General features: G+C 32.4%; 1 protein-coding gene across 1 annotated transcript; it reads right to left on the bottom strand.

Moving 5' to 3' along the window:
- Positions 1-1,666: 1,666 nt before the first annotated feature.
- Positions 1,667-17,503, bottom strand: LOC126978973 (uncharacterized). Its single transcript, XM_050828111.1, has 2 exons — positions 17,470-17,503; positions 1,667-2,718 (listed from the first exon to the last, which is right to left on the bottom strand). Exons 1-2 carry the CDS (start codon positions 17,479-17,481, stop codon positions 1,810-1,812), a joined length of 921 nt encoding a protein of 306 aa, XP_050684068.1. The 5' UTR covers positions 17,482-17,503; the 3' UTR covers positions 1,667-1,809.
- Positions 17,504-21,902: the final 4,399 nt, after the last annotated feature.

Here is a 21,902-nt window from a genome sequence, read left to right as displayed (position 1 = left end):
TTGCAAATGGAATTCGGTTACGTATTGTAGGGTCCGCATCTTAATATAATAAATGTGAATTTTTGTTTGTTTGTTCTGCTTTTATTTTTATTTATTTATTTTTATGAAAATAAGAGACGAGACGAGCAGGATATTCAGCCGATGGCTATTGATACGCCCTGCCCATAACAATAATAATAATAATAATCATTTATTTCGGATTCATTAATGAGATTACATCCATATTTGTTAGTACAATTTGCAAACTTACTAACACGTGTTAGTAATTACTTATTAAATCATATTTAGAAAATAAATAGAATAAAATAACAGGCTGGTCCGGGTGGACCTCCCGATGATGACGGCAAATTACTATCTCCACTCAGTATATTATTGATATTGTAATTTTTAACCCAGGTTCTATAGTATTATTAAGAAAAACATTTATAAAATTTTAAGTATGGCCTCTCATTATATTGAGTAATAATGTAATTTATAACCTAGGACCTATTATTAAGAGAAAAATAAAAAAATATTTGTAACTGTGGCCTCTCAATATATTCTTGATAATGTAATGCATATTCATTTGACGGTTACCGAATTTTCTCGAAACTGTGATTATCGTAATCTTACCACGTGACATAAACTTGTTGTCCGTATGTCCGTACTACTCGGTTAAGTCTAGTAAGGGCTGTTGGGCGATGTATATACGCTTTTAGAGCATGATCCCAGAAAATATATAAAACAGAATAAACATCATTTATTTGTAAAACAAATTTAGATAGATACATCCTTAAACACAAAATAGATATAACGAGATATATATAAAGACATTATTTAATTATATTGTAACAAAATTTAATTTTAGACAAAAATCCCGGTGAGTTTCTTGTACCCTTTTTGAGGCATATTTTTTTTTGTAAATGATTTAAAATCCAATATTGAATAAAAAAAATATTTGGATTGAAATACTGGGTATTGGAATCTCGAGCGATTACTATTTCCGCAGTTCTATGGAAGTCAAATTCAGGCCCTCATTTCAGAACTGAACAAAGTGCGGGTCTGAACTCCGGTATCAGCGCGTAATATTCGACAGAGTGCAGCGTAGAGCTGCTCAGATTGTCGGGAATCTAATGCTCTGTGACCAGCAACGCTGCGTAGAGACGTCGCTTTATTTTTTTCTTCTAGTATTTGAAGAACCGTCTAACCTGATTCCACTTTCGCACGGCAAACTACAAACTACGATGTGTAGCATTCCTCTACAATGCAGTTTAAAAGGTTCTTTTATCCACGTACAACAAAACACTTGAATGAGCTTTCTCTTGAGCTTTTTGCAGGGTGTATCCGAGAAGATATGTAATCAATTCAAAAAAAGCTATCCTAGTGTGATTTCTCTGGCCTTACCGGAGAATATGGGGATTTTAGAACTCCGTTGCATCCTTAATAACATATTGTATCATTATAGATATAAAAATATCATCATTTCCATAAATTACTAGTCTTTATGAATATTTCCTAAAGAACCTCATTGTAGTTTAACGATATTCATCCAGGTAATATGATTAATTTGTATGATGGATAAGAGCAATCACTGCATCGCATCGATGTTGAGATACAAAATTTTCTTCTACTATAGTCCAACCACGAATACCCATTAAAATCAAAAATGATAATTAAAACGACGCAATAAAACAATAACAACATTTAATGACACAATATAACAATCAACAACAAACAATCAACAAATAAATAAATCAACTACAACAGATTAAGTTGAAAATGACTTACAATTAAAATATGTACAAGGCACAGCTGAAGCATTCATCAAAGTCAATGATGACTCTTATGATGATGAATTGTTTTGTAAACGGGGATTTTGACTGGGTATGGTTGTGGTACATGCACATGGACTGTCTTTTCTATTCTGATTGGTACATGTTTTTCAACTGGGTATGGAATATGTTTTATGACGGGGTATGGTACGACCTTTTCGATAGGAATTGATATCTCTGTTTCTACAGGTACAGCGACTGGCTTGTGAACGGGTACTTTAACTGGATATGGGTGAGGTATTCCAATTAGAATCGGTTTAGGAACGTTAATATGTAATGGTTTATGAATAGGCACAGTCACGTGTTTATAATTTGGAACTTCGACTGGGTGCTCTTCGTCAATATGCTCGCCGACTGGAGAAGCTTCTACATTTCCGAAGTTATAACCATCTCCAAAGTCGTGGCCTCCATCTTCTAAAACAAAGCCTTGTCCGTGTCCACCTTGACCCCCATCTCCATGATCGTACTGTCCACCTTGTGGACCACTAACTTCTTGGTGACCATCAAAATGTTGGTTTCCTAAATCATGTGCAGCTTGAAGGTAAGAATCACCAGCGAAATTATTCAAGACTGGTCCATGTCCCAGATCAAAATTTTGTTGAGCATGTCCCAGATCAAAATTTTGTTGAGCATGTCCCAGATCAAAATTTTGTTGACCATGTCCCACATCAAAATTTTGTTGACCATGACCAAGATCTAAATTCTGGCCATGATTTTGGTCATGGGTTAGAGCAAGTGTGTAATCATTTTGTCCATGATATCCATGGCCTTGTTCTTCTAATGCTTGCCCACCAGATGGCGCAGAGTATTGATATCCGCCATTATCCAATCCGTTTCCTCCGCCATTATCGTGCCCTGATTCGTAGCTGGCCTTGCAAGTGGTAACTGCTACCACAAATAAACATATCTGAAAATAAAAAGATAAAGAATAATATGTACCTGTGCTATTAAAAAGTTAAGGGTAAAACATTCTAGTAAAATCAACTATATAAGTCCATCCATGATAAAGAATAATTAGGAATTCGCGAATACGTGATGTTTTACGCTGATTCAGTGTTGATTTCAAATTTGAGATATATGTAGTATATTTCTGTTTGTAGAATTACAAGCTAGTGGTTATCGGTATACTAACAGAATAACTATTTTATTACTAGCATAAGAAGCGGAAGTTCTATCTGAATTGTTTGAGCTTATTCGAGACTGGCGATCAAATGTGTATATTTATATATTAAACTTATGTTAGTTAACCGTTGACGAATAAATGTGGTATCTATAATTGGTAACGAAGATTTTAATTTTGCATTCGCAATAAAAAATCGATGTTTGTTTCGAATTTTACCTAATATAATATGAAGACAAAAGGGAAAATTACTTAGAAAAGACAAATCGTACAAATTATTTCAATAAAATTTTAAAGCGACACGAATAGTTTCCAACCATTTTCCAACATTATTTGGCAGTGTCGAAAAATTTTCAACACTCCGAAATAATGTCGTATATTTGAAACTTTTGTACAATTTAAACTTTTAGCAAACTGTTAGTAAATGTGATTCAGTTCTGAACAGTTTCGGGATAGTTAATATTACATAAATTGGTGATACTTTGAGGTTTTGGGCATGTTTAATAAATGACATAGTCGATATTACTGTTGATAAGTATATTCATGTATAATGTAAGCACTTAAAATTTGAATTTGCTTGAGTTTTATTAAAAATTCATGCAAATACTAAATTTGATGAATATAAGTCTGAAAATTTAATTTTTTTTAAGCTAATTTAATTTACGTTGAGTCCGATATTATGGTATTGATTACATTTTCTGTGAAACGAGACAAAAATCGAAGAAAATCTCATAATACGCATGGTAATCAACCTCGAGTTTTAAGAATTTTTACTCAAGCAGAGTTAGAAACGGTAGTCATTAGCACTGTTTTTGCTGAAACTAACATCAGCTGCGTTGAAATTTACTGACCATCTAAACCCGATCTGAAGTAAAAAAATATAACCGTCTTTTGGTATTCCAAAAAAATGTTATTAAAGACTCAGTTTTGCATTAAATGGAAAGTAATCCTATAAGATAGACTTCTTTAATTAATTCATAACTTCTATCCTTACTAAAATTAAGTTTTTTTTTCAGTTACACTCATCCTTCCCCCCTCTGCTCGCGTTGAATAAGTGATGGAAATATTTCATGGTATTGTAGCAAGGAAAATTTATTCGTAGTAACATCATATATTGTTGCCCGCGAAAGATAAAAATAATATAATTCAATTTGGAAACACGTAAATGGCATACAGAACAATCATATTTTAGATCTGACTTATGGTACGCGGTTCATCCGACTCGTTATTGACAGATTTTTATTGAATTCAGATTGATCTTTCTTAATATCATTTACAGTCACTATTCACCTTTTCCTGTGTCCAGTAAGCGATTACGCAAGAATCCATTAAGAGGGAAGGTTACCTGAGGCCTTAGTTAATTTATACGTCTAGATCGAGTCTTTTGCTAATAGAAAACCGATAAAATCTGGCCAGGAGTATTAGTTTAGTGTGCGTGACAAGATACGTCTTACACTCGCGATTTGTGTGTGTGCGTGTAAAATAGAGGTTAATTCTAAACTCAATTTTTTTCGACGTTTTCACAGCTGTCTTAGTCTATCTAGACTATCTAAGCCTTTGGGCCTTTTTTAGATATAAGAATTCTAAATCAATATTTCTGCCGCACCAACGTGCACGTGTCAAAAATCTGTGCTATAAAGAAAAAACCTTAAAAACTAGGGTTTAGTTCTCGACAAATTCTTCCTCCAAAACTTAACCAATCAAAACGAAATGTCGAAAACTGAACGGCATGTAAATATTCTACGCCATCGTGGAAATGCTGCCAGTATTCTTGGTACTTATTGTTAACTTATTGTAAAAAAAGTATTGATCTAGGGTTAAAAACCAAGTAGAACAATCTAGAACCGTTGTATGAAAAGATTGTATATTTTATTAAAAAGAGCGCTAAAAAAGAATGCTGGGAGAGTTTCTTGCGCCACGTTTTTGGTTTCCGATGCGGTTATAGTATTAGAAATGACATCGAAAAGAATTCCAAAGGAATAAATTTTTAGACAATAAATGCCTTTATTTCTTTTATTGCTCCTAATAATCCTTTCGTTTTAAGTTGCACATTATAACTACTACTAAGTATTAAGTACTACACATGAGAGTATTTAATGTTATTACATAAGTTGTTTGAAAGTGTATGGTGAAAGTTTTGTCTAGACCTAACTAGAATGATTCAAAACAATAAGCTATTTCTGTCTACTACAGTTGATAAGTAGGTAATTGTTTCTTATGTAACTTAGGTATAGTTTTTTTGTCTGAATAACGTGCTTGCTTGAAATCATAAATGAATTTTAATCTTTAATTATTTCATCATATTTACATGTTTTATATCTTGGATTAATTAAAAAGTGTTTTCGTACACACATGACAAAAAGTGACCAAACGTGTGTCATTTACTTCTTACAAATATATTGGGCAGAAAATTTGTATTAAGGACCCTTTTTAAATGTGTTCTTTATTCGTTTTTTTTTTTGTTGGATTTATAAAGGATGAAAGAGGAAATGAGAGTGTAAATAGCTTTTCATTCAATTGGTAAAATTTATATTGATGAAATTATAAAAATATCTTTAATTTAGTTCCCTTGAAGGTAAGTATACACACTGTCTAGGCATTATGTAATGTTAAGATGATGTTACGTATAAGTTTACATTATAAAGAAATTTCAGCAGTGGGAGGCTCCTTTGCACAGGATGCCGGCTAGATTATGGGTACCACAACGGCGGCTATTTCTGCCGTGAAGCAGTAATGTGTAAACATTCTTGTGTTTCGGTCTGAAGTAGCTAGTGAAATTACTGGGCAAATTAGACTTAACATCTTATGTCTCAAGGTGACGAGCACAATTGTAGTGCCGCTCAGAATTTCTGGATTCAATTCAAGAATCCTGAACGCCACTGTTTTGTAATGATCAGTGCGTATGAATTGCCATCAGCTCAACGTCCTGCTGGTCTCGTCTCTTATTTGAACGATGCGGGACTCGAACCCACGACCTATCGCGTTCCGTCATCCGTGCGAGTGCTCTGCCAACTGAGCTAACCGTTCGGGTGACGTATCGTCATAAAATCTGGCATCTACAGGATCTACTTTACAGTTGATAACCTGCTCAATCCCAATATTTGCATATTAGGAAATTGACTAGAGATGTAACTCTTGTAAATCTAAACAATTTGTTATGTTTTAAAAGTGATAACCCTCACTTCTAGGATTAATATACAACAGAGTCCCATCGTTTTGCGCATCGTTTATAAAATTTTGTTTTCAAATTTTATTTTTGTATTAATCCTAGAAGTGAGGGTTATCATTTTAAAAACATAACAAATTGAAGCATAATAAAAATAAAAAAACGACTCCTATATATTATATTTATTAGTGCAGCATTTTACGAATCATTCATACAATTTATGCGATGTATGCAGCAAAGATACCAATTTCGCGGCCAGCGACTTGAACGCTCTAGTGAATGTTTGAAAGTGATCCTTTGCAGCAAAGAGTAATGTTGCATTCATCTTAGATTCTCCATTAGACAGTCCATATTTCTATTTTAGATAAGAATCACCCAACCGCTTAAACAACCATTGTATAAACATCCTAATAGGTTGGGAGCTTTCAACAAAAACGCTGTCTAAACCCATTGAGATATAACAATCTTAATATATATAAATTACGTGTCACGTTGTTTGTCCGCGATGGACACCTAAACTAATGAACGGATTTTAATGGGGATTACTTCATGGAGTGCAGTTTAGCCTAACTTGAGAGATAGGATACTTTTTATTTCGATTTAGGATCCATAATTATTTTTATTTCCAATATTGGTTTTGTATGGACATATTTTCTTTGAGATATATACATAATATTGAACGTCATTGACAAGGAGCATATTTTACAAAATAATTCTTGATGATATGAAATATTATTGACAAATTCATAAAAAAACAGCATTTTATTTATTATGCACAGAACAACGTCTATCGGGTCAGCTAGTATAATGTATAATGATATTGTACACAAGATGCATCTTATATAGGTCTACAGAAAAGTCCGCGATGGCATATGTCTTATCTCTTAGGGATAACATACCATAACTATTTTAATAATAAATATGTAGAAGTCGAGAGAATGAATGAAGAACGATTGACGAAGATAGTGCATAAGGCCAGTGTGAATGAAAGTGTTAGAAGAGGAAGACCTAGGAGGAGTTTCAAGATCAAATCAGGGACGTCTTGGAAAAAGGCCAGGTCAAGAGTACCCTAAACCGAAGAGCATGTATGAAAGTGGATGAAGCGAAACAAGTATGTTAGGATCGTAGCAAGTGGAAAGAAGTGGTCTCTGCCTACCCCTACTGTGTAAATGTAGAAGCAGTTTACACAAATACGATATAAATCCTTCACTTTATTACTACATATTATTATAAAATCACTCAGAAATACGTTTATCTTAATAACTTTGATTACATGAACTCATTGTTGATTTCGGATGGCTTTTCATTATTCCCGCATTATAACATAGTTTTTTTTTGCGGTAAGCTAGTTGAACTCTTTTTTTTTTATGGAATAGGAGGACAAACGAGCGTACGGGTCACCTGTTGTTAAATGATCACCGCCGCTCATACTCTCTTGCAACACCAGAGGAATCACAGGAGCATTGCCGGCCTTTAAGGAAGGTGTACGAGCTTTTTTTTTAAGGTACCCATGTCGTATCGTCCCGGAAACACCGCACAAGGAAGTTCATTCCACAGCTTTGTAGTACGTGGAAGAAAGCTCCTTGTAGTGAATGTTTGGAAGTGATCCTTTGCAGCAAAAAGTAATGTTGCGTTTACCTTTGATTCTCTATTAGACAGTCCATATTTCTACATATTTCTACATTAGATAAGAATCACCCAACCGCTTAAACAACCATTATATAAACTTCGTAATAGGTTGAGTCGTAATTTATTGGAGCGGAAAGGAGTGTCAAATTCTTTTTGCTTTTTCGTTATTCTGGCTTTACTTTTTGCGATAGAAACATTGTTGGGAAATAGCTATTTAATTTATCGGTCACGAACCGCTTACAAAGCAGTATTTGTTATAAAAGACATCTGTTTGAAGAGATATTTCTTTTGCCGTGTTAGTTTGAATTGAACTGATTTTGAAGTTATACTTCTTTAGGGGCATTATGAAAAAATTATGAGAGTGAACACAAGAGTAGCAGGATGAAGTTCGTTCCTTAAATTTTCTGACGTTTGCGACATTCGTTTTTTTTTTTTTTTTTGGTTTCTTCGTCCCATTATTAGGATAGGCAAAGGGTTCAAGCCCGGACAGCCGTATTCGTTATTTAATAATTTATTGTCAAAGCCATCGTTGCAAGATTATTAAAATATTGGTCTTTCTACAAACTCTATGCATATGTACACACACACCTTTTTTTACATTTTAATAAAAATAACAATAGTAAGTAGTTTATGTATTGGTGTGCGATTGTTGGATTAGCGAAAAAACAAATAAATGAAACTGAAATGTACTAATCAAGTATTACATATGTGTCATAATTTATTTATTATATTAACAATTAATACGTAACAAAATCGAGTTCTCTTTACTTTCATTTCATTAAATTCTTCAAGTAATTATGTGATGACCGGCAAGGTTATTGACCTTTAATGGTAAGAAACTACGCTGTGCTTAAACCTACAAAATAAACTGGATCTTAGTGAATGTACTAACTAATAAGACTCTTATTAAATATTGCCTGTAGTACTAAAAATTGAACCTAGAAACAAGGAGATAAGACATAAGGTAAATTATTGGTATGCGCGTACCATAATGAGAGGATTTTTGATTATTCTAAAACTTCCATTAATATTATCTTTACAAATATTTAATACTAGCTGTTGTTCGCGATGTCGTCTACGTGAACGCTACAAATTCAAATTCAAATATTTTTATTCAAACTAGGATTCAAAATCACTTATTGACCGTAAAAAACTACCACCATTTCAAAATAAACTGCCTCAGACCTGACAAGATGTACGCAAGAAACTCAGCGGGCTTTTTTTTAAAAAATGCAGTATTAATACTATGCTATATATATATATATTATTTGACACACACATGAACACATATTATAATCTTGCCCCAAACTAGGCATAGCCTGTACTATAGGTACTAGACAAGGATATTTAATACAATAAACTATCTTAAACAAACATAAGTACTTATAAAACATCCATGACGCGGAAACAAACATCTATATTCATCATATAAATAATTGCACCTACCGGGATTCGAACCCGGAGCCTCTAACTCAGTATGCAGGGTCACTAACCACTGGGCTATATGGGTCGTCTTAAATATTAATATTGATATTAATGTTTATTGATCGTTTATGTCCTTTAATAGCGAGCAACTGCACTGCTCTTCACCATTCAACATAAGCAAAAATAAATATCTGACTAATGGACGAATGGACACTTCTATGTGACAGATAAAGTTTTATTATAATTTTAGGTAGAGATTCCCTAATAATAAGTATAAGATCATATATATATATTTAATTTATAATCGCTTATGAAATGCTCACAGAATATCTTTATTTATATACGGTGTGTGTGGATGATGCAGCTACTGTACTCAATAACTTTTGTTTTGAGTTTACATTTACTTTTTTGACTAACTTGTGTAAGGCATTGATGTTTAAGAAAGTTTTTTGCATCACTTTACATATTATGTTGTAATTGAAATGATTTGTAAAACGATGAAAATGTAAATCATGATTTAAAAGAGTGGCAATGAGTTCTTGCTACTTCTTCTCATTAGCTCAACCCTTTACGAAGTAGCAGTAGATTCAATAAAAAAATTTTTTTTTTGACATGTAAGTGTCATTACCGTGACCTACATGAATAAATTGATCTTGATTTGATTTGAGTTCACGAAGAGAATAAGTGTGTAATATAGTATATTTCATATTTAAATATAATACCAAATAGCTTGCATTGAATATATTTATCTTGTGGTCAATACATGAAAGAGTTTCCTAAGCCACTTATAGAATATAACATTATAATATTTAGGGATGAGAATATAGAACTCGATAAAATATTAATATTATCTTTGTAATTATTTTTAACAAGACACTTTTATATTTTCTTTGGTTTTTTTTATTTTTTTTTATTTATTACCAGAGGGAGACTCCTTTGCACAAGATGACGGCTAGATCATGGGTCTGCCGTGAAGCAGTAATGTGTAAACAATACTGTATTTGGTCTGAATTACTGGGCAAATAAGACTTAACATCTTACGTCTCAAGGTGACGAGCGCAATTGTGGTGCCGCTCAGAATTGTTGGGTTTTTCAAGAATCCTGTACGGCACTGCATTGTTATGGGCAGGGCGTATCAATTACGACCAGCTGAACGTCCTGCTCGTCTCGTCCCTTATTATCATAAAAGAAAATTACTACTTTTGTACGTGTATATTTTATATTCATCTCCAAGAGCGGCAGCCAACGATTGCGGTCTTCGATTCAACACGATTCTGACATACTACCTACAACTTTTCATAAAAAGATGTCGTAGTATTGATACTGCCGTCTTTCCACTTTTTAATTTTAACTCGATCTGATTACAGTTTATATTTAAGCGGACCTTTACCTTTCCCAACACTTTCATCCAAATTCGCTCTATAAAGTGGAGCATTCAAATTACTTTCACTCATCATGTCTATATGACCAAAAGACCTCATTGTTTTGCTTCTCAAACTCATGAGCAAAAATTAATCACACGCTATGAAATTTAAGTGAGCCAGTTTTACCAGTGGGAGGCTCCTTTGCACCGGATGTCACCTAGATTATGGGAACCACAACGGCGCCTATTTCTGCCGTAAAGCAGTAATGTGTAAGCATTACTGTGTTTCGGTTGAAGGGCGCCTTAGCTAGTGCTACTGGGCAAACGAGACTTGACATCTTATGTCTTAGGGTGACGAGTGCAGTTGTAGACCGCTCAGAATGTTTATATTTTTCAATAATCCTGAGCGGCACTGTATTATAATGGACAGGACGTATCAATCACATCAGCTGAACGTGCTGTTCGTCTCGTCCCTTATTTTATTAGTGAGCCAGCTCTAGTTTATACAAACAAGGTAAATATACGAGTAGTAGCACTTTTCAATCGACATTCTTATGAACAAAAAGGTTGTGAACGAACAAAGAAGCTTCCAAATTTGTTATTTATGAATAAAACTGCAACATAATATCATAACCAAAATATTAGACTAAACATCAGTGCCTCATTGTGTTCTTTTTTATCCCAGACGCTGTCATAAATGACATCTTAAAACTTCTCGCCATAAATCCACACTTTCATAACACTACGATGCTAAATTTTAAAGTCGAGTAAAGCTCGGACAAGCCGCCACTGCAATCTCAAACTCGTTATGCTAGCATTCTAGATTCTTTTATCCCTGCGGAACTTAACCATTTTTCAGCTGAAAATTATTCAAGGCAAAAGAACCGCAAAATGAAATTTCTCCCGCTTAAAACCATCATAACTTAATATTGTCTGACTGATAAGAGACAGATACCTAACTTCGTAATTTTTTATTATTTTACGTATTTATTATAATCGAGTTACCTTATAAAATGTCAGTTATCAATTGAATTTGTTGCATAGTATAAAGCTAGCGGAAAATAGTATGAAAACTTATAATATGAAATATTATTTGCTGTTAGATTTAATTATTATATTCATAATATCAGCTGGAAGACGTCCACTACTGGACAAAAGCCTTTTTGAAGGTCTCGACCAACCTATTCCGGCGATCTTGACTAGATCATTCCAGACCATTCGAGGAATTTACTGCCCCAACGACCATCTGTCCGTCGACCTATGTGCCCTGCCCACTGCCACTTCAGTTTTGCGATTATCTGGGCTATGTCTGTAACTGTGGTTCTTCTTCGGATATCTTCATTTCTGATTCAATCTCGCAGAGAAACTTGGAGCATAGCCCTCTCCATTGCCATCTTGGCAGCCATGAGCTTTCTCATAAGTCCCATAGTTAGCGACAACGTCTTTATTTTAATTATTGATAATCATTAACTATCAGAAGAAATAGATCAGAAGGAAATATAAAAAACATTACGAAGTAGAATTATAAAATACTGATTGCTACTATATCAGTTAGGTACCAATTCAGTAATCAATTCTTATTAGAGCGAATCACAAATATTTAATAGCATGAGGTATCGATACACAGTATAGCCCCATCACTAGCTAGAACGGGAAATAAGCATAAATCGAATTCGAGAGTGAATATTCGGCTGAGTACTTCGAAACGGGCTCTCGTATTCGTCCAATCGAGATATCCGCTTTTGAGGTTTAATCCGATATTTCTAGAATATAGTTAGCGAGACAGACTAATGCCGTTAAGTTGAAATGAAAAATAGCAATCAGATATGGATAATTTAAAGATAATTCAAGAATTTTTTGCCAATGTATTTCAAAATCGTCATTATAAATATTTTATTCAAATTACTGAATGTACCATAACATGTTCGAAAAAAGTAGAACTTCTGAGAGGAAATTAACAGAAACTCAACCTTCACTTTTAAATCAATGAGTATTTTACAATTATAGCTATAATATACATAACAAATTAGTTGATAAAGTGAATTAAAGTTTAAAAGTGTTTAAATATTATATAAAAATTAACAAAAAATAAACTATTATCGTCCATAGGATGTGTCAACTTTTCAATGTGTCCAAAGCCTTTGCAAAGTATAAACCAATTAAAAAGTATTTAGGTAAAATACGAAAAAATATGGCAGCAGAAGAACGATTATGTAATTGAACATCGAAGACTTGATTAATATTTTGTGATGCATTCATAAGCAATTTTTTATCAGCCTTTCCTTTCCTTTCTTCTTTGCGGTTTTTCAAATGATCCTACGATTGAGGTTTTGATTTCAGTTTATTTTACATTTTCTGTTTGATGATTAGGGCAATTTGTTTTACAATTTTATAATCATATAACATGTAGGATTTTTTTCTCAAACATGGTTGACCTTAAAACCGTTTTTGCAATTGAAGAAGAAAATAGCGCTGACCAAAACTATCCAAAAACAAAACTCATTATTGCTTTTGGACATTTTTCTCAATCAACTCGTGCGAAACTCCGATTCAATCTATTATAGAGTTATGCCCTTATTATCAATAAGTATGACTATACTTTAATATAATTATGGCATATTTATTTAAATTTCAGTTTATACACTTCAGCTATAAAAAGATTTGATCCGATTTTGGCGGATTCCCTCTAGTTTTTTTTAAATAAAATACCTATATTGGCTTTTAAATAACAAATAATCAAGAAGTCAAAGATATTGTTGACATTTTTTGTTGTACTGAGAATCAATTGTGATTGCAATCAATTTGTAGAGGAAATTGATTGCAACATAAAAAACATTCAAAATACACTAATAAACTACATACATAAATTATGTTTATAAAATATATAAGTTGTAATATGTACAGAGTTCATAACATTGTATAAAAATTTATTTATAAAAATTTTCAAGTCCATCAATCTAGAAGTTACCGCATAACTTGTACAAAGCATAGTCATACTTGATGTTGATTGAAGTAAGCGAGAAAACTCCTCCATAATTTCTTCAATTATTTGTTCGCCAGAGGAATTCGAAACTTCCAGAAAATACAAGAAATAACAATACTTAGGAATCTTTGCAAATTATTCTTCAGTAATTCTTGTTATAATCGTAAGAATGAATCAGGAATATAATATTATCTGTATTGGGGATGTCTCTCCGATTAGTTTTTTTTTTAATCAAAAGCAAACGATTGATGCAGACCTTTTACACGTTCACTTTGCATACCTACACAGCATAAGATTGAGCACAAGTCATATTTTTAACATTATGTTACTTCCACATTCTTCCACAGATTAGAATTAACTTCTAATTCTATGTAATAAAATTTAACAATAAGTTTATAATAACATTAAATATTTTTTATTTTGAAAAAATAATATATTTTACAAATCCTAACGAACGTATTTGTAGAAGACAGTTTATGTCGGTGGCAGCTTAAGATAAGGCAAGGCTTGAAAGCCGAAAAACCCTTCGAACCTGTTATGTTTAAATATACAGAGAAATTTATATTTGATTTTTTTCTAACTTTAACCATAATTTTATGGTTTCTGGTTAATTAAATTCACTATCATTTAATAAATTGATTTAGATAGATAGATTTGTTCTACTACCTTCATAGCCGAGTCGTTTGACAGACCCAAGTTGAAATTTCAATTATATTTAGTCACAATTTATTTATATTATTTGGTATGTACGTTAATCCCGTTTCCCGTTAATAGAAACAAATTATTCAAGCCTTTAATAACTGGTTAATTTTAAACCCGTTCCAAACCTTGATTATATGGTTCCTGGAGACTGGAGATTGTATGCATGTATAGAAGTAATATTTACAACAAGGCATCATTAGGTTGCTGGTCCTCTGCAGTGCCTGTGATTACGTTGTGTAAAAGTAAAAGTTGTAAAGTGAAGGGGTAGAATCTAAGTTAAATCACCATCGAGGGATTTTCGATTTGCGATCGCTAAGCTTATGTAACTCTTTATTAAAATCAAAACGTATTACTATTTTTTATCATAACGTAGTGATAACTGCTAACTATTCCATAAAATTTAACTGCCGTCGCAAAAGAGAGATGTTAGATTAACGTGTTTTTTTTTTATATTTGTATATCCATCGATGGTCAAGATGGATCTAAGCTATAATAGGCCGAATTTTAATGTTTTTATAAAATATTTTAAATCAAATCAAAATCACTTTATTCGTATAGGTAAAGGAAATGGCACTTATGAATGTCAAGTTTTCATTTCTTTTACATTAACCACCACTTCGGAAAAGGTTGAGCTTTATTGAGAAGAAGTGGCAAGAAACTCATGGGCACTCTTTTAAAACAACATGACAGATTCATCGTTTTACAAATTATTTCAATTACAATAATATTATGTGAAGCGAGTGAAGTATTCAATTGCCGTACGAGTAAGTCGAAAAAAGTTAATTCAGTTTTGAATGTCTGTCCAGACCAGATTATGAATCTCGTCAGATTTAATATGACAGTAAGGGATGAGACGAGCAGGACGTTCAGCTCATGGTAATTGATACGCCCTATCCATAATAATGCAATGCCACTCAGGATTCTTAAAAAACCCAAAAATTCTAAGCGGCACTACAATTGCGCTCGTCATCTTGAGCCATAAGATGTTAAGTCTTCAGACCGAAACTGCTGAAACTGAAACCTTTCTGCTTCACGGCAGTAATAGGCGCCGTTGTGGTACCCATAATCTAGCCGACATCCTGTGCAAAGGAGCCTCCCGCTGTTAGAACATAATAAAATACCTTCCAATAATCAAATGACAATAAAAATACCCAACTACATATTCAAAACAGCTCTTGTAACAGCTTTGGGTCCAATATATTCAACGCGAAATCGCTTGAATACTAATAACCCACTCATTATCGCTAAGCTAGCAGCTACATTGTTCCATTAACGTTTATTGCTGGGCGAAATTGAGGCTTAAACCTTTGAATGAGAGGCTACTTTCGGAATTGCAAATTAAAACGAGTACCGGAGATAATTAGAATGTATGAACTTTATGTTAAGTATGAAATGATCTTATTTTAAATATATCTTGATATTTTATTAACTATTAATGAAGTGCGGAGATAGATTTTTTTGTTGAGTTTTCAATATTTAAAAGGTGGTGAGACGACAAATATGCTTTGGGCGGGGAACTCTCGTCTAACGGCCGTTTCCAATATACTATCTAAAGATAGAGATAAATTACTACCTTCTACTGTTTAGCTTTCTATAATCTGAAGTTGTGCCAATATACCCGATAAGTCATTCTTATGGCCTTATATTGGGACGCGTGAATTGCAATTTCCATACAAACTTCTATCGCTGGTAAGCTTTACGTCGTCCCATTGACAGACAGCGTGTCCGGATAAAGTGAGTTACCGTCGATAAGATTATTGGGATTGAAAAGTCAACGATAAAACGCGCGACATCGTCTGAGCTTATAAAAATCGTTGATTCTTAAGACTTTAATAACACGTACTAACTTATATTAAATGTAGATATATATATAGATAGACTTATATTAAACGCAATATTTTTTTTAAGATAAGAGCCAAGTGTCAAAGGAATAAAACTTATAAGACTTAATTAAAATCTATCCAGTAGCATTTCTGTGATACCGTCAAAAAAAACCTTCATCATTTTATTTATGGATGAGGAATCATTTGTACGATATCATTGCTAATGCCTAACCCCCTTATTCAAAATAGTCTGCTAACTTAAAGCATTGCTAATTCACACTCTGTCTTTTTTTATTGACCTAAGTCAGAATGAGAAAAAACACTGCTAAGCAGCTGTTTAAGGTAAGCGGACCATTATGAAGAAGGGGGTAATTGTTTAGCGTTTTCATACAGAAATAGAAACCCCTTATAGATAGATAGAGCGACATTCATATCTCAAGATTTTTAAGCTAGGTACTACCATAAACATAAAATATAATATTAATAAGAAAATGCGTGACCAATTTTGATTTGTCAATCTATGCGTTAGCTACTGTTTTAATATTCAAAGTATTAAGCAGCTAATGACAAGCGTGACTGACTGTTTACGACTTGTGATTCAAAACCGGTTATAGTAACAATAGATTCGCTTTCCTTTGAGATTTTGGTGATTCCCCGTTATAGATGTTCTTCTCTTTCTCGAATCTTGTTGGTCTACTCGATAGTATATTGGTACTACACTACATAGGTTCATATATGTATATATATTCATGTACACCGCACGCACTAAACTAGTAACTCTAAATGAATTTAGCAATACTATAATTTTTAATACCCCCATGTCACGGGCTGTCCTAGTTTGGGGGTCGAGGGTAATTTTAAGCAAAATTGTATTTTTTTTGCAACAAATAAAGATTTATCATTATTATTATTATTAATAGTTTTCTTATTAAGTAATATTTTGACCCAGCAAACTATATATAAATGCAAAATTATTATAAAAAAATTTTTAGGACTATAAGCCGCTTCGAAGGAGTATGACAACAAACACTGTGATACGAAAATTATATACATAAACTAGCTGACCCAGCAAATGTTGTATTGCCGATATTATAATCGCTATACAAAAGTAACTGTTGATCGTAGATGGGTGAAAATTTGAAGTTGTATGTATTTTTTAATGCTGTTTTAAATTCAGAATAATATTCGTATGGACCACCCTTAACATTTAGGGGGATGAAAAATAGATGTTGTCCGATTCTCAGACCTACCCAATATGCAATCAAAATTTCATGAGAATCGGTCAAGCCGTTTCGGAGGAGTTCAAAGTTTAACACCATGACACGAGAATTTTATATATTAGAAGATATAAAGACGATATAACCCAACAGCGTAACGAAGAACTAAACTCTTATATATAATCACACACACACACACACACACACACACAAATAAACTTAAAACTTACAAAAATCTTCATGTCGATATGTTTAAACCACTTTCCACGACCAAATGTTGCCTCAATATTGATGCACAAAGTATTTATAGTGTCCGGAAGAGACTGGCGACTCGAAGCAAGCCTTTCCTGCATTTAGAGCGGCTACAGACGGTTCAATTAACTTTTTTTTGGCCTGTGCCAATTAGAATTCTATTTTTGAAAATAGTTGTGGGTATTGCCTTATCTATAAATTAAATGTAAGTAATCTATTTATACATATAACAAATTCGTAACAACTGTACATTTAATATTTTTTTTAAAGAATAATTGTTGACCGAAACAAAAATATAGTTTATAGAATTTGTGGCTGTATGTATATCTAGGCAACAACCACTGAATAGATTTAATTAGAATTTTGCTTGATGATTATTAACAAATTCAAATACTATTATTTAAAGTACGATTAAAATTCTACGAATATAATACGATTCAAATCATTTATTGAAAGTCAAAAAGCTCCACCCATTTTAAAAAGTATGCCTTAGACCTGAGAAGAACGGGCGCAAGAAGCTGAGCGGGCCTCTTTTTTTATTACAATTTAATATGATAAAACAATTTTTATCATTAAACGGCCTGAGTGCGGTCGCTACATTCCCAATCGGTGGTATGATTAAAAAAGTCATATATGATACTAGCTGACCCAGCAAACGTTGCATTGCCGATATTAAAATCGCGATACAAAAGTAACTGTTGATTGTAGATGGGTGAAAATTTGAAGATGTGTGTATTTTTTAATGTTGACGCATAATCAAATAAATTAAAAAAAAATGTCAAAAAAAATAAAAAATAAATTTGGCCGTAACATTTAGGGGGATAAAAAATAGATGTTGTCCGATTCTCAGACCTACCCAATATGCACTCAAAATTTTATGAGAATCGGTCAAGCCGTTTCGAAGGAGTTTAACTACAAACACCGCGACATGAGAATTTTATATATTAGATAGTAACCTGTACCACGTATTTTAACGATTCTTTTTTATAATATTATATTGTAATGAATAGTAATGAATAAAAAACACAATTTTATTTTATATATACAGAACAACGTCTGTCGGGTCAGCTTGTATGTTAATATATTTTTTGCGTATTACCGAAACAGTTCTAACGATTTGGATGCATTAAACTACACGTGAATTTGGGAGCGAAAGATACAACGATCTTACTAGATAAAAACTCTGAGAAAAAATTAACTCAAAAATCGTTTTTTGTTTCATCTAATAAGTTTAAGCAATATAATTTGAACGTAAAATACAACGTTTTTTATAGGGATAGGCCAAATCTTGTAAACGCAAGCAGTACACATACCAAAAATTGTGGACACAAGATCCAAACCCGTGTGTTCAAACTTGCGATTAGTTTGAACATTATGATAATCACAGTATCTAGCAAATTCGCTAAAGCACCTATGCAGTATAGAAATACTTATCAAGAATATATTGAGATGCAATAGTGATACGGCCTTACAAATAAACTTAGTATAAATTTATTCCTGAGAATAAACCAAGAATAAGCAAAATCTTGACTTACGGCCGTTTTAAAAACGTATCTCTAGTTACGGATAGATTGCCGTCACCGTTTAATGACCATCCATAATCCATAGCTATGTCCAATATAGTTATAGTCCAATGCTTTATGTCGATAGGTTATTGAAATGTAAGTAAGCGTAAAAGGATAGATTTATCTACCTCTAGTAAGTTAAACTAAGGATAGATAGGTTATTGAAAACGGCCGTCGCTAACAAGACTGTCAATACAATGATAATTTTTCTAAAATTTCCAGAATGTCAAGCAGCTTTGCAAACTTAAATAAACGCGGGAAACGTGGTACGTCAAAATAAACCAATCATAAGCAAAATGTCTACTTGTAAACATTTGAATATTCTTCGTTTATTCTCAGGTATAAAGTTTATTTGTAAAACGGATAATGTTAATTACTTTAAACTTTTCTCTTAATGATACAGAACGTAATTACTGCGTGACACAAGCGTTGACAATAACGTTATAAAATATTAATTTTATGTAAGAACTGTTCAATAAGTCGCTCTTCATTAATTTCTCTGTATACTTAAGTGATATTATAATACTTTAAATATATGAAACAGATTTAGTTTTTATTAAAAGTAATAAGTATAGTATTTTCATTATATTAGGTACCTAAGTATTTATTCGGTTATCGCTTGCTAACACTATTAATTTTTTTCCTGGTCTGGGTATCTTTGTGTCATATAATTCATGCTCGGGTTACCACCCGATTTTGATTTGATTTATAAAATTATTAATTTTTAAATCAAATCAAAATAACTGCTTTTTCAGTTAGCTCAAATAAATGACACTTATGATTGTCAAAAGTTATACTTTTTTTAATTTACCTCAAATTTGGAAAAGGTTGAGCTTTAATGAGAAGAAGGGGCAATTAACTCATTGCCGCTCTTCTAAATCAACATTGCTTATCGTCTTACAGACTATTTTAATGATAATATAATATGTGAAGTGATGCAATAAATATACTCAAATGTTAATGCCTTTCAAAAGTAAGTCAAAAGAAATGTAAACAATTATATATATTAAATAATTAATTTTATATTATATATAATAAAAGCCGTACACAAAAAACAATTTTTATAGACAAAAATTTTAATATAAATGTTCATAAAATGAAAACTACTGGGCCAAACTATGTAATTTTATGGGACGAAATGGCATCCATTTTGCATCAAATGAAATAAGTATTACGTAAATCGGATCATTAATCTCAGAGAAATCAGTGTACACACATAAAAAAAATACCGATCGAATTGATAACCTCCTCCTTTTTGATGTCGATTAAAAACTAAATGCAAGACATTCTGTCGACTAATGGTCCTCTAAGCTGAGGTCCGAAGTTCCAATCCTAATGCACATTTTGGATTTCACTTGCTTATTTTATTAACCGACTTCTACAACGAGGAGGTTCTCAATTCGTCGGTATGTTTGTTTTTTTATTATTGTTACCTCGAAACTTTCGTCGGGGTGAACCGATTTTGATAATTATTTTTTTATTTGAGCGGGTGCTTCCCGTGTGGTTCCATTGTAATTTGGTCCAGATCTGACAATGGCATCCAGTAGAAAACCATAAAAGTCTTAAATTTGCGTACGTATAGCAAAGCGATAAGTAGATATACTTCGAAAATAGTTTGGCGAGAGTTTGGTGAGTTTCTGATTACGGAATCCATGACAAAGTAACGGAACTCTTCAATTCTTAGGAGCAAATTAACGATACTCGGCCGAAACTTTTTTATACTATCCGGATATTTAATCTGTAATCAAATTGCAAAGCGCTTACGTTCATTGCTGCATTGAAAAATTTTGTATATCTGCACATATTTAGGCAAATTGATAGTAAGTGTACTTCAAATTCACTAAACATCAAAAAGTATAACAAAAAACAACCAACTTCAAAATCACTATTCCAAAACAATAGATACCATATGCACTAAAAAGTATAAAAACAATTGCGTATTTTTATATAATCTAATTAAGTAAACTAATTCTTGTTACAATTATTGTTATTTTTGGAGTCGGTGTCATACAAACCTATGTAACTACATACATAGTTATAGGTGAGATGTGCTTGAGTCGTGAATAGGCGAGAGGTGAGAGCGGCTTGCGGAGGAAGGACACCGATTCCAAAAATAACATTAACCGTGACTAGAATTAGATTAGTTATTGTATAAAAATACGCAATTATTTTATACTTTTTAGTGCATATTAAATCTATTGTTTTGGAATAGTGTTTTTGAAGTCGGTTGTTTTTTTGATATTTTATTTTTTATTTTTATACATGTACACCTATTTATTATGCTGAGATTTATCCGATCTGATTTACCTAATTCTTTTGACTTAATATTAAGGTAGTATTGTATTAATATTAAAGGTTTCCATAAGAGGTTTATTAAATTCATAAGTTAAGCTATTTTATACTTTTCAGTTTTTGAAGACGGTTTTTTAAACGTAGTTTTTTTCATTTAGTTATTGTCATAGATCTTTACCACCAACACGGTATAAACAATACTTATACTGACGATAGGCTAACGCAAAACATGCTGACTTCGCAATTTTTGTGAAGTATTGAGTAATAAGTTAATTGTACTCTAAAATACACTAATTTAATGAAAAAATGTTTCATTACATTTAACTTCCTAAGTGTGATGAATTCGGATCTTATTTCGAATAAACTTCACTTAAAACTTTTATCTTATATTATAGTTATTTATCCAACTGTTCTGTAATAAGGGATATTAAAACACGAATGTGGGTTTATCATACGAGATGAAGCCAATTGTGCTAATAATATCACATGAGTTTTAATATCTAATTAACAACAGTTGCATACAAGACTTTATCTACACCCAGAATATGAATCCA

This window comes from Leptidea sinapis, chromosome 3 (assembly GCF_905404315.1).
Source record: "Leptidea sinapis chromosome 3, ilLepSina1.1, whole genome shotgun sequence".
Classification (NCBI taxonomy): domain Eukaryota; kingdom Metazoa; phylum Arthropoda; class Insecta; order Lepidoptera; family Pieridae; genus Leptidea; species Leptidea sinapis.
This window is presented reverse-complemented; position numbering and strand designations above follow the sequence as displayed.